Source organism: Pezoporus flaviventris, unplaced genomic scaffold, assembly GCF_033815535.1.
Source record: "Pezoporus flaviventris isolate CSIRO_AGI_PZ_B2104156 unplaced genomic scaffold, CSIRO_AGI_Pfla_v1 ptg000013l, whole genome shotgun sequence".
NCBI classification, from domain to species: Eukaryota; Metazoa; Chordata; class Aves; order Psittaciformes; family Psittacidae; genus Pezoporus; species Pezoporus flaviventris.
The window spans coordinates 12,807,520-12,819,759 of NW_026892561.1; the positions used below are offsets into that span (position 1 = coordinate 12,807,520).

A 12,240-nucleotide genomic window follows, 5' to 3' on the forward strand; every position below is an offset into this window, starting at 1 on the left:
TAAAGGAAACAGGAGCACAACAAACAACGTAAAGACCTTAATATGGTATTTAACACAGGTAATCACAATTCAGAATCCAGTTCTGTAAACATTAGTATAATACAATCATAATAGTAACAGAGGCAGTGGAAGCAGTGCAGCAAACTGGGGATGAAGAGAGAGATGTTACAGAAAAAAAAATGTAGGGCCTTGCTCATACTAAAATTTAGCCAATGGCATAGTTTTTGTTTAACTGATACAGCCTGAAGTTCTGCCAGTAAAATGCAAAGAAAAGTAACAGAAGTCTAGAAGAAATAGCTGATGCTCTGCTAGTACTTGTCAAGTATGTAGTACTGAGGTGTTTGTTCAGTTTTTAGGAAGGAACTTTGAATGATTCATATGTTGATAGCTTTGAGATCCTCAGGATTCTTCAGAACACACCTTGATGTAAATCACCTCAGAGCCTAACATAAAGAAAATGGTCTTCACAAAAACCACCCCTGGAAGGACACAAGCCCAACACACCCTACTCCATGAGTAAAGCGCAGCAAATCCCAGCTACGAAGCAGTTTTCTTATTGCTGGTTTACTAAGGTGGTCTTATTACAGTTTTATTGTGGAAGGACAGTCCTACAAAATAGAAAACCAGAGCAGGATGAGCTGACAGGAGAAGAGAAATACTGCGGGTGGCTTGTTTATTATTGGTGTCATTTTTAATCTGAGGAAGAATGAGAAGTTCTGCTCAATGTCAGATGGAAATGGTTCAAAAGATCCTGACATCACAAGTAAAAGCATAAATCACTTCAAAATGTAATTTGAGAAAAAACCCTGCACAACTAATGTTAATGCAAGTGGTTGAGACCTGCAGACATATCTACACACAAATCTTGCATCTGCATTTACAAATTATAAGACCTCTGAACCAGGGAAGGGCAAAAAGCCTTTGGGCTGTGTCAAAAAAAACTTCATTTCTACTGGTGCATGTTCTCTTATAGCTTGAGAGAAGCCTCAGAATGGCATCTGGATCTGTCCACAGTGCAACATAGCTGTCACCCACCATCACGGGAGAAAGCACCACCCGTTGATGCCCAAGTACCCATGAAACATGCTTGTTTTCCATCCCTCAGAGTAGAAACCAAGCTGCAAACCTTGGAGACTCTCTTCACAGACCTGGACTCAAGCTTGCAGACACTGGCGCAGAAGTTTGATCTGCAGGCCAAGATGATGGAGAAGGAGCTGAGCCAGGATGCCCTGTGGATACCAGAGGGGAGGTGAGCACTGGGAGGGTCAGGTTGGTCCTGGTCCTGCACATGCAGGTGGTGCTGGTGTGGCTCCAACATGGGGCTGTACAGCCTGTGCTGACATATTTTATCCTTCAAGGCCTTGGAGAGACCTTAGAGCAGCTTCCAGTGCTTAAAGGGGCTGACAAGAAATCTGGAGAGAGGCTTTTTACAAGGACTTCTGACAGCAACAGGACAAGGGGGAATGGCTTTAAACTGTGATTCTATGATTCTTTCCCAGCTGAAATTGCTATTTATTGCAGAACTGGGTAATCTGAGGAAAAATTGAGGTTCCTTTGATAGCTGTTTCTTTAAAAACCAAAACTAACAGTCTCTGAAATATTTATGTGGTTTAAAACCCATGCCACTTCCAGGATAGTGGGGACATCAAGCCTGCCTTTGCATAACTTTATTCCACAGTAAGTGCAGGAAAAAAAACCCAAACCACCTCATTAACACCGATTACTTTCTTGGAGGCCAGAAGACTCCCATTTTTAGCTAGTCTTTCCATCTCTCGCTTCTGGAGCAGCTCTCGTTTTCCGCACACGGGGGAAGCCGGCTCTCGTCAGGCTGCCCTCCAGCGAGACCCGCGGGTAACGCTTTATGGCCGAAATGCCTGCTCAGACAATAGATGCTCAACGCCGCGGTTCCACACGGACCCGCAGTGCGCCGCCGGGCTGGGTGTGGCAGAGGACGGCTGTCACCCCGGCTCGGGCCGTCACTCCGGAGCGCGCCTGCCCCCCGCCGGCTGCTCAACCGAAGCGCCCTCGGTGTCTATCTCCCGGCAGGCCCGGCTCGGAGGAGGAGCGAACGGCAGCGCGGCGGGAGAGGCCTGGCAGCGCGGGACGGGGCGGAGCGGGCGGCGGGTTGGCGGACAGCGCTACGGCGGCGGCCATTGCAGGAGGCTGCGGCCCTGCCTGCCGCCGCCCCCCCGCCGCGGAGCTGCAGCTCGGTGGGTGCTGACTCCTTGCCGTGACCGCTCAGGGACCGGGGTGTGCGGGGGATGAGAGGCGGCCGCCGACGGGGAGCCCAGCCTCGTCCTTAGCTGTGCAGCGTTGTTCCTGTGCGCCGGGCCGCGGCTGTGGTATGTGGGGCTGCTCCGCCGCCCTGCCTCCGTCGCTGGGTATCCAGGGCCTTCGCCAAGCGTCCAGTGTTCTGTCTGCGTACTAATCGAGCTGAGCCCAGAGCAGGTACACATGGACTTAGTGGGTCTTTTTACCAAACTGCCTGGAAAAATGTCATTTTTTAAAAAATTAAGAGTTTGTTTTATCGACAAAGGGAAAGCAGAAACAATAAAACCCAAATTAAAATGTATTTGTCTCCATGTCGAGTTCCTGCGTGACTGAAATTGCAGCCTTTCTCTCAGAAAGACCTCAGCTCTTTTTGAAGGTGGCTGTTTCTGAGAAGCTAAAAAAAACTGATTAAGTTCCTATAACTTTAAAAAAAAAACAAAACAAAAAACAACCAAAAACCAGGTTGGTTTTTTTTTTCATCTTTTTTTGCTGTAGGTGTTTCTTATTTTCTGTATCACCTGTTTCTGGGCCAAGTGGAAAAGTCCTGTGGGGAGAAGTGATAGGAAGGCTGGATGATCCCCACCTTTTTAACTCATACAAGAAGATGCTGAAGTGTTGAATGCATTGGTTGATTTCTTGCTTATATTAACAACAAGTATTTTGACTTTTTAGTCTCAGCTTAAGCAAATGATTGAGGAGGATCACTCTTTCCTGTGGTGCACAGGGATGTTGTAGTTCACCTTCAGAACGTGCTGGAACCAAGTCTGTACCAGAGCAGCTTTTGATGTACTGAAAAAGTGAGCAGAAGGCCAAGGTAACTGTGATAACAGATCCACCAAACGTGAGAATAGCGTGTCACTAGTACAGAGTAAATGCTAGAAGAAATCTCACCACCTTTCCCCTCTCTCCTTACCACCTCTTTGCTATCCCCAAAGCATCTGTTACAACTCATAGGAAACTGGTAGGAAAATCTGCTACAGTTTCTCCATGTCTTCTGGAAAGATTTCTTTCTCTCAGAGGCTGATCATGAGCAAAAGTAACCACGTAAGGAGACTTCTTTAATGTTTTCATAAAGTAGCTGTAAAACTGAGCATTTTCTTTTATAGTCATGATGGGAAGTAAAATACATGTTTCTTTTTGCTTTCAGGTGCTGATGTTGTACTAGTCTTGTTCCTCTACTTCAAGCCAGTATGTCGAAGAAATCAGGGTCTCTCCTTTCCTTGTCTGACTGCCTCTGCCCAATCTGCATGGAGATCTTTGTAGAGCCCGTGACGCTGCCATGCAACCATACCCTCTGTAACTCCTGTTTCCAGCTCACAGTTGAAAAAGCCAGTCTTTGTTGCCCTTTTTGCCGGCGTCGAGTCTCTTCCTGGGCCCGATATAATGCCCGCAGAAATACTCTTGTCAATTGGGAGCTCTGGGAAAAGATCCAGAAGCATTACCCGAAGGAGTGTGAGCGTAGGATTAATGGACAGGATTTGGAAGAGGAAAGTAAGTAAAATGTCACTTGTCCTGGGATGTTTGTTGGTGGACTTTGGATGTTGTGAAACAAGAAGCTGTGCAGATGTTCATGCTAGCAAATGCAGTGTCAGAGCTCTCCTGTGAAAGGTGCTTGCAAGGCAGAGAAATGGGCACATGTGCTATTTTCATGTGTAGGTCAGAGAGGGAGTTATATTTGGTCATTTAAGTGCATATTTTTTCATGTGTTCTGCACAAAGTGTTGGTATGTGGCTGCGTAGCCTTGCAAAGCCTGTAAATCATTACAGATACAACTTTGGCTGTAAAATCTGTGAGTGGAGTATTTGCCTGTGTGTTTATTACTGGAGAATAAATGTAGTGGTTCAAAGTTGTTCACTCTTAGATGCTGTTAATTAGTGTGATTAGAAATTATAGGGCTTTAGTCTGTGCAAGAGTCTCTGAGCCTAAAATTGTGGTGTCAGAGAAAAGGAAGTGAAATCTGATTAATTCTTTGAAGAAGGATTTTTGGGGGCTGTTACATTGCAAGCTCCCTTGGGGGAGGCTAATTGGTAGATTGGCTCTATGACAAGTTGTGCCACTTGCTATATTAAGAAGTTCTTTCAGCAGCAAAAATCAAAAGACTTAAGTTATGGCCAGCATATGTATTTGCTTCATATGCAGTGCTTGGAAGATTGCACTGGCAGTTCTGTAACACAATGCTTTCTCCCACACCACTTGATGTAAGTCACATCATTCCTGTGACAGGGTATGGAAATAATCTTTTGTTAAAATATTTTCTTGTTGACTGTCATGATCTTGTTTAGTTCCTTGCTTAGTTTTTTCCTCTCTTTCCTCTCAATTAGTCTGTGTCCCCCATCCGCAGCACCAGCTGAGCAAGCCTGGGGAACTGAGGCAGGAATATGAAGCAGAGATTAGCAAGGTAAGTCTAAAAATATATTTAAAAGCATAAACGCTTTGTGTCTAGTTATTTTAATTGTTCCCACAAACGGCTGTAATGTTATTTAATGAAAAAGAGAGCTATATAAAAGGGCATTGCTGCTGCAAGAACACACTGGTCATTCCTGAGGTATAAATTAAATTTCTGTCCTTTATGGAAGAGGAGAGACTTCCTTGTGTGCAGAAGGGTTCTTTCAGGGTTAAAGCTTTCACTATCTTCAATCCTGGCGACAGATACTAAAATGTCTTTTATAGGTCCTCAGCTTATTTTGTACTAGCAAATTAAAAATTTTGGATTGTTTGGGCTTTGGTCTTGCACTGCTTCATTTTCCTCCTTAAGTAACAGACCACAATTAGGTGAGCTTTAGTAATATCTAGCTTTATTTTTTTTTACTTGATCACTCCCTGTTTTGTCTGAATTTTATTTGAAAATCAGAATAGATTTTTTAAGAAATCTTAATGGTTGCCTATTTAAGGATCCTTTTTCCAATTTAGACATGGCAGTAGTAAGAATTTGTCATGGTTTAAGCCCAGCCAGCAATCCAGAACCACGCAGCTGCTCGCTCACTCCCCCCATGCTTCCTCCCCCTGCTCCTGGAGGGATGGGGAGGAGAATCAAAAGAATGTAACTCCCATGGGTTGAGATAAGAACAGTCCAGTAACTAAGGTGTAACACAAAACCACTACTGCTGCCAACAATAATAATAATGATAGGGAAAATAACAAGGGAAGAGAATACAACCGCTCACCACCCGCTGACCAATACCCAACCCGACCCAAGGAGCGATCTAGCCCTTCCAGGTAACTGCTTCCAGTTTATATAGTGGGCATGACGTGCTGTGCTCTTTGGCTAGTTTGGGTCAGGTGTCCTGTCTCTGCTTCCTCCCAACTTCCCCTCCTCCCTGGCAGAGCATGAGACTCAGAAAGTCCTTGGTCAGAGTAAGCATTACTGAGCAACAGCTAAAAACATCGGTGTTATCAACATTGTTCTCAGGCTGAAAGTCAAAAACACAGCACTGCACCAGCTACTAAGAAGGACAAAAATGACTGCTACCACTGAACCCAGCACAGAATTATAGTTGGAAATAGCATCAAAATGCTCCTTTTCCTAACAGCCCTGTTGGTTGTAACAAGAGCAGAAGTTATGAGCAGAGGACTGTGGTATTCTCTTTTATGGTGGTTAGGGGATAAGATTGATTGGTAGCAACAGTACCGATGGTTAATGGAGATGGGGCCCAAAATCAGTGAAATAAGTAATGATGTCTGCTGCTAATCATAAGACATCAATGCATGATTTCTAACAAACTCACACTTAACATAACTTTTATAGTATTACAGTTTGATGCTCTTCTCTAAAGCAAATCTCCAAATTCCATGGCCCAGTTAAGAAAGCTTTATTCATTCTTTAAGTGTCCTTGTAGAGTTACTGATAACTGATTTATCAAGAGAGGATGTCTGCCTTAAGGAAGGTAGATTTAATGTTCTTGGTCTGCTGCTGCTGCAGACCAGGAAGCACATTTCATCTCTAGACCCATGTATTTGGAGATCTTAGATTTTGTTACTAACATTTTGAAAAGGTAATGGAATTTAACCTTGCAAGTGAGCAAGGTTAATGGTGTAGTCTTACAGGAACCAGAAGGTACGTCACTGTTATCAAACTGAAGACCTTACACACAGTGTTAGTTTCATTCTTACATCTTTGGAGACTTGTAATTAAATACTGGTTTTGAAGTGTGCTGTGGCTTTTTGAAGAGTGCATTCACATTTAAGGAGCATCAGCTGAAGGGTTCTGGAGTAGAGTGTGGTCCTACAGTAGTAACCAGATGCATTTAAAAAAAACTTTTTTAGGTGGAGGCAGAAAGGCGAGCACATGAGCAAGAGGAGAACAAAGCAAGTGAGGAATACATTCAGCGCCTTCTGGCAGAGGAGGAGGAGGAACAGAGATTGGCAGAAGAGAGGCGAAGGGAGATGGAGAAACAGCTGAAGCAAGATGAAGAGTTGGCCTGGCGGCTGAGTAGCAGTCTGGTGAGTTAGGATCAAGGGGGACAGTAGAAAACATTGCTACAGTGCAAGCAACTTAGACTTTTCATAGCAAAAATTAAAACTTTGAATGAAATAATTTTATTGTAATTGTAGTCGGAAGCTGTTGTTGGCCCCTGGCACTTTAGATCATTGATTGATTGTTAATTTTTGAAGAACCAGCAGGAGGGTGAAATACCCAAAACATTCCTGCCTGTGTAATATGCACTTGAAACATGTGCTCTGGATGTTTTAATTGTGAAACATTTTGAAACATTGGTTTTCCTCTGAATACTTCCTTTTCTTCATGATTTTAAAAATACTTGTTTGGAAGAAATTCATGTCTGTAACCTGTACTGAAAAAAGCAAAATGTGCAGTGAAAGATGAAAGTTTACCTTGTGTTTTGGGCTTTTTTGTTGTTTCTTATTTTGTTAATTTGTTTGGGGATTTTGGTTGGTTGGGTTTTGCTACCTGAAAATATGATGATGAAACCTGTGTATTTACGTGAGGAAAACCTCCTCCCATAATACTAGATGCAGGAAAGTGTACAGAACATGTATCATCTCTTATTCCATAATGATGCATTACTTACAGTTGTAGAATTCCTTGGACAAAAGTAACTAATTCTGCAGGAGAAAGTAGTTTTCTGGTTTTTCTCCAGTTTCTGTCATGTTTTGTTTCATGTAACACTATCTTGTCTGTCTTTGTCATTGAAGAATGATGATTCCAAAGGACATGGGCTCAGCAGTCCTGCACAAGCAGGCAGTGTCTCACTTGAAACGTCCCCAGCTAATTTGTGCAAAGCAAAGAGCAAACCAAGCAACTCTGAAGACATTCAGAAGTAAGCAATTAAAATTTTTCTCTTTAATTATTAGTCTTTTTCTTGGTATAATGCCCCTTATCTCCATCTGCTTCTTTGGAATCCTGTAGTCCAACTTTCCTGGATAATCTGGGGTAAATGTAAACCATTGCATGTTAAAACACCTCCTCAGAGGATAAAATGGAGGAGGATGGCACTTGGCCTTCTCTTCTTTTGCTTGTCAGAATGAACCGGAAGATCTCAACTAATGCAAAGTGCTGACAATTCAAGGGGAAAAGAAGAAAGTTTTAAAAGGTGTTTTCTTTTTACTTTTAAAGGTACCTGTCTCCAAAGCTTCATCATACATTGGGATCAGCATCATTCTCTAGAACAAGAGAGAGAGGCAGGAGTGGCTCTGGCTCTGCGGTAACTAGAATAATTTTGTTAGAAATCTCAGTGTTAATTATGGCTTAACTTTCCCCTTGCCTGTAGGATTGGCAATCCTGTATTCCCCTGGCACATCAGCACTGGCCAGTTTATCTTGCTCTTTTTGAACTACCTTTAGTATTCAAGATTTCTCAACATGGAAAGGGAAGAAACCATGCTTGACAGTCTGCAGATGTGCACCTACGGCTTACTTTGATGGTTACCTTATATAGCCTTACAGGCACCTTAACTGAATGTCTTCAGCGAGCTCTGGTTCCAACCAGTGGTGTCTAAAACTAGAATGATGGTTCTGGAGCTCACTGGAGGAGGTTGCGCTCTGATTTTTCATCATTCCATATCTCTGCCTTAGCTGTCCTGTTTGGCTTCAAAAGATGATGAGCAGGCTTGAATAGTTGATTTGAGTCATTGATGAGAGGAGAATGCGGCAGTTGTGTTTTCAGTCCTTTAGCTGGACTTCTGCAGCTTTTCTTCAATATTTTCTTTATAATAATATACATTAATTATGTATTTTTATAATAATACATTAATTATGGTTGGTTTTTTTTTAAAAGAAGAATCCAAGTTAATACCCCAGAGTAGTTATGAACAACACAGCGGTGAGAAGTGAGAGTTGCATTTTATTCATACCCATTGGCTTTTGCTAAATTTATTTTGTTAGTGGTCTCTCCCTTTTTTTCAGGAGACCAATGGCAATGAAGGCAGCAGTTCAGCATGGCAAGATGAGCAAGAGGAAATGCCAACGTTGTCTCCACAGCTGACTGGTGTCAATAAAGATTCCAGTGCTATGGATTCATTTTTGGAATCGTGCATGAACTATTTCAGTACCTCGGCTTCGGGGGAAACTGCTGCTGTCAAGCAGGAAGAAACACCAGGAACAAATTGTGTAGGAGAAGAAATTCCAGATGCGTTGCATGGAATCACAGAAAGGGAAGGCTCTGGAACAGTTCTTAGATCTAAAGGAGAAAGTGATGGAGGTGACTCAGACAGTGGCAGTTTAACACATGTAGGAAGCATAAACCTTAAAAATGCTGCTGGAGCTCATACCTGTATTCAATCAGCAGCAAATTCTGTGGTGTCTGACAGCACAAGTGTGGTATGTGACCTCATGAAGGTGGCTAGACACTCAGATGAAGAGAAGCCAGAGAGCCTGCAGAACACTAAGAAGACTCCAAAAAGAAAGTTGTTGGAGCCACCAGCTGAACAAGTGTTTGACTTTTGTGTGCTTGATAAGAGAAGAAGAACTTTTCCAGAAAGTCTGGAGGAGCAAGGGAAGCAGATAAATGATTTTAACTTGCAAATGCAGAAAGCCTTTGAGCAGGAAATCTATGAAAGACGTATGCAAGAGGAGCAGGACAGGCTTCTGGCTCTGCAGCTGCAAAAACAGATTAACAAGGAGGAAAGGACACTTAATCGACAAAAGGGCTCTCCAGATCAGTATCTGCTTCGCACCAAACCACCTCAGTTGATGAAAGACTCTCCTGCTAGAAAGGGAAGTTCTAAGGTGGCAAAAGACTCAAAGGTATCAAAAAAACAGGCTGAAACAAATCACCGCAAAACTCGCAGAGGTTCTTGCAATGAAAATTGGCAGTCACCTGCCAGAGCCCGGATGAAATCACCCAGCATCAAGGGAGGAAAGGTGTTGAATTGTGTGGTTAATACCAATGATGCAAATGATATTTGTTCACTACCTAAGAATAAACAAAAGACGATCCTTCAGATGTTTAAAAGCCCTGTAGCAGAGTAGATCAGCAGAACCACAGGCACGTCGTGGAATGAGAATTAAAGCTGTGGTAATGCTTTCTCCTGTGTTGGGCAAGGCTTCCTGCGAACAGTTGTAAAATTGTTGGGGGGGGGGGGGGGAATCACTTTAGGCCACAGAGAGTTCTGTATTTTGAGGAGTTTTAATAATTTACGCCCCCAGTCTTTAAAAAAATGTAATTGTTCTTTTCTTGATTGCAGCTTATTTTCTAGCAGTTATATTTACATAATTCTGAATGTGAATACTGTTAGTGTTTAAAACCAAAAATAACTGATGGTCTGATCTTAAAATGAGAGTTTGGAGCCTTTTGTGGAAAGGACACATGTTCCACAGAGGTTAAGCTAAAGCTAAAAAATGAGTCTGTATTTCCAGTTGTCTGCCAGCTGCAAGGTTGAAGCTTCAGTCAACACAACCACTGGTCTGTTTAATTGAAGCATGTTACTGGAATTTAGGCCATTTGTTGAATGGCATTGTACACACAACAGGTAACAAGAGTATAACTGGACAGCCAGTCTTGCAGGTACAGTTTTCATACACTTTCTTAGAGAAAGTTCTCATTCCTCTTTCTTAGGGAAAGAGGAAAAAAACAGGTCACTCCCCCACTGCCAAAGCCAAGGATTTTTCATAAATGCCAACAGTATAAGTGGTTATGGGCTTATATTTGCCTGTTTGTAGAGGTCACTTATGCAAATCTGGCACTTACTGTCATTAGGAAAAGATACTTTTGTTGTCTTACTGCTAGCGTTCTGCAGCTTTATTCTTGTACAGTAGTATTACCTATATTTAGTGCTATTTAATTTTTATACTCAAACTGTTTTGAGTTTGATTAAAAATGCATAATATTACAAAAATGTAGTTCAGAAGACAGTTATGATGGAGAAAGTTAAACCAAAAGGGGGAGGAGCAGCTGAAGTTGTCAGAAATGACATAAGTGTAATTAAAGAGTCACATAACTACCATGCCTGGCTGGAACTAACACAATTCAAATGAATTACCGCTTAGAGTTGTGGGGAAGCTGAGGCATGGAGGAGGTTGAGGCTGGTGAAGAGCTTGACCAGCTGCTACTCAGCAGAAGTATTCTTGCTCGATTGTTTTATCTGTTGCTATTATAAAGACATCGTTTGAACTTTCTTTGCTTGTAATGAGATACTTTTCCCCTTTCCATGTTTAAAAGACAGCAAACTACAACTGCATTGCTGAAGTGTTTGTGCTAGTCACCAATGTTAGCAGATGTTTTAAATGTGTTCTTTTTTTGAACCTCGGTAGAGGTGATGATCTTTAACTTGGTTCTGGGAAATTAGTAACAAAATCCTTGACAGCAGTATCTTCTGATGTTTTAAGTTTTAAAAACCAACAAATCCTGAAATCTCATTGAAAGCACAAACAGCACATCAAGCAAAATTATGAATTGTGCTGTTTCTTTGCCTGCATGTCTCTAGTAATGGGAGGGTTTCTCATAAAGGAATGATGTGTTCTGATACGGTTTTTGAGAAAGTTACAACTGGAGACCAGCTGCAAGTCATTCAGTTTGCCTCTTCCTGCCTCAACTGTTGTGCTGGAAGCAGTATAGATCTGTTTCTGTTTAATCTTTACCTTTGTTCGGGTTGTTTGCTGTCTTACCCATGTAGTCAAATACAATCATTAATTAAAATATTCTTTAAGGCAGAGGTAGTGACTGTTTTCATGCTAGTGACACTTGTTCTTTCCAGTCATGATAAGCACCTAAGAAGTAAACTCTCCATTTTCAAAATATATGAGGAGAAAGCATTTTTTAAGTCTGTTCAGCTTTGGTTTACAATCAGTTTCTGAAGTCTAATCAGTAGTTTTAACTTGCTCAAAAGATGGTACCTGCTCTGGTACTGCTTCTGAGAGTTATTGCTGATGGGTGTAATGGGTTGTTCAGGATTTCAGAGCAGGTTGGGAATGATTTGGAGAGGTGCAGGGTAGTTCCTGGTCTCTTCCCACGCAATGTTGCCCCTGCAGCCACCTGATGAGCGTGCCTCATGCAGCTGTCTCTGCAGCTTTAAACACTTTGTTTCTATGGTCCTGGCAGTCCTGCTGGAATGCTGGCCCTCTTAGGCTTTTTGCATTTTACTCTTTGGTCTTGCACAGACTTAAGTTCTTGCCATTGATAGGAAATCCTGCTGCTGTGATTCCATTGACAATAAATAAAAAAAATTACATAAATTAGTCATTTCAAAGTTCTAAATAGTACAGGAGTGTATTTTGGTGTGTGTGTGTATATATACAATGGTGTGTTTTTCCATCTTACTGGATTTTGTCCTCAGTGTAAGAATGATGTCTTACTTAAGAATCATTGTTTTTATTAAGTAGAATGGAAAAAAAGCAAAGTTAAAGTTAAACGTTAACTAAAACCCAACTATAACTTCAAAGTGTACAAAACCTATGATCTATACCAGCAGCCTCATCTGAGGTGGGTTGCTGCAAGCTTTTGGCTCGCAAAGATAACCACATTCCTCACTGCGTGTGCGACATAATAATCCTCACCAGGTACCTCTTTGGCTTGTC

General features: G+C 42.0%; 1 protein-coding gene across 2 annotated transcripts; it reads left to right on the forward strand.

Moving 5' to 3' along the window:
* Positions 1 to 2,148: 2,148 nt before the first annotated feature.
* Positions 2,149 to 11,376, forward strand: RNF168 (ring finger protein 168). Of its 2 annotated transcripts, none has more exons than XM_061451665.1 (7): positions 2,149 to 2,448; positions 3,419 to 3,762; positions 4,593 to 4,669; positions 6,535 to 6,711; positions 7,423 to 7,547; positions 7,844 to 7,931; positions 8,632 to 11,376. In XM_061451665.1, exons 2-7 carry the CDS (start codon positions 3,462 to 3,464, stop codon positions 9,694 to 9,696), a joined length of 1,833 nt encoding a protein of 610 aa, XP_061307649.1. In that variant the 5' UTR covers positions 2,149 to 2,448; positions 3,419 to 3,461; the 3' UTR covers positions 9,697 to 11,376. The 2 variants fall into 2 exon arrangements, with proteins under 2 accessions (XP_061307649.1, XP_061307650.1); XM_061451666.1 differs by having other exon boundaries at positions 8,635 to 11,376.
* The last annotated feature ends 864 nt before the right edge of the window (positions 11,377 to 12,240 follow it).

What these genes read in the sequence shown, in the direction of transcription:
- RNF168 (XM_061451665.1), top strand. Translation starts at nt 3,462, where the DNA reads ATGTCGAAGAAATCAGGGTCTCTCCTTTCCTTGTCTGACTGCCTCTGC. An exon ending in GGCGGCTGAGTAGCAGTCTG is followed by an intron (nt 6,712 to 7,422) that starts GTGAGTTAGGAT and finishes TTGTCATTGAAG; the next exon opens with AATGATGATTCCAAAGGACA. An exon ending in GGAGTGGCTCTGGCTCTGCG is followed by an intron (nt 7,932 to 8,631) that starts GTAACTAGAATA and finishes CCTTTTTTTCAG; the next exon opens with GAGACCAATGGCAATGAAGG.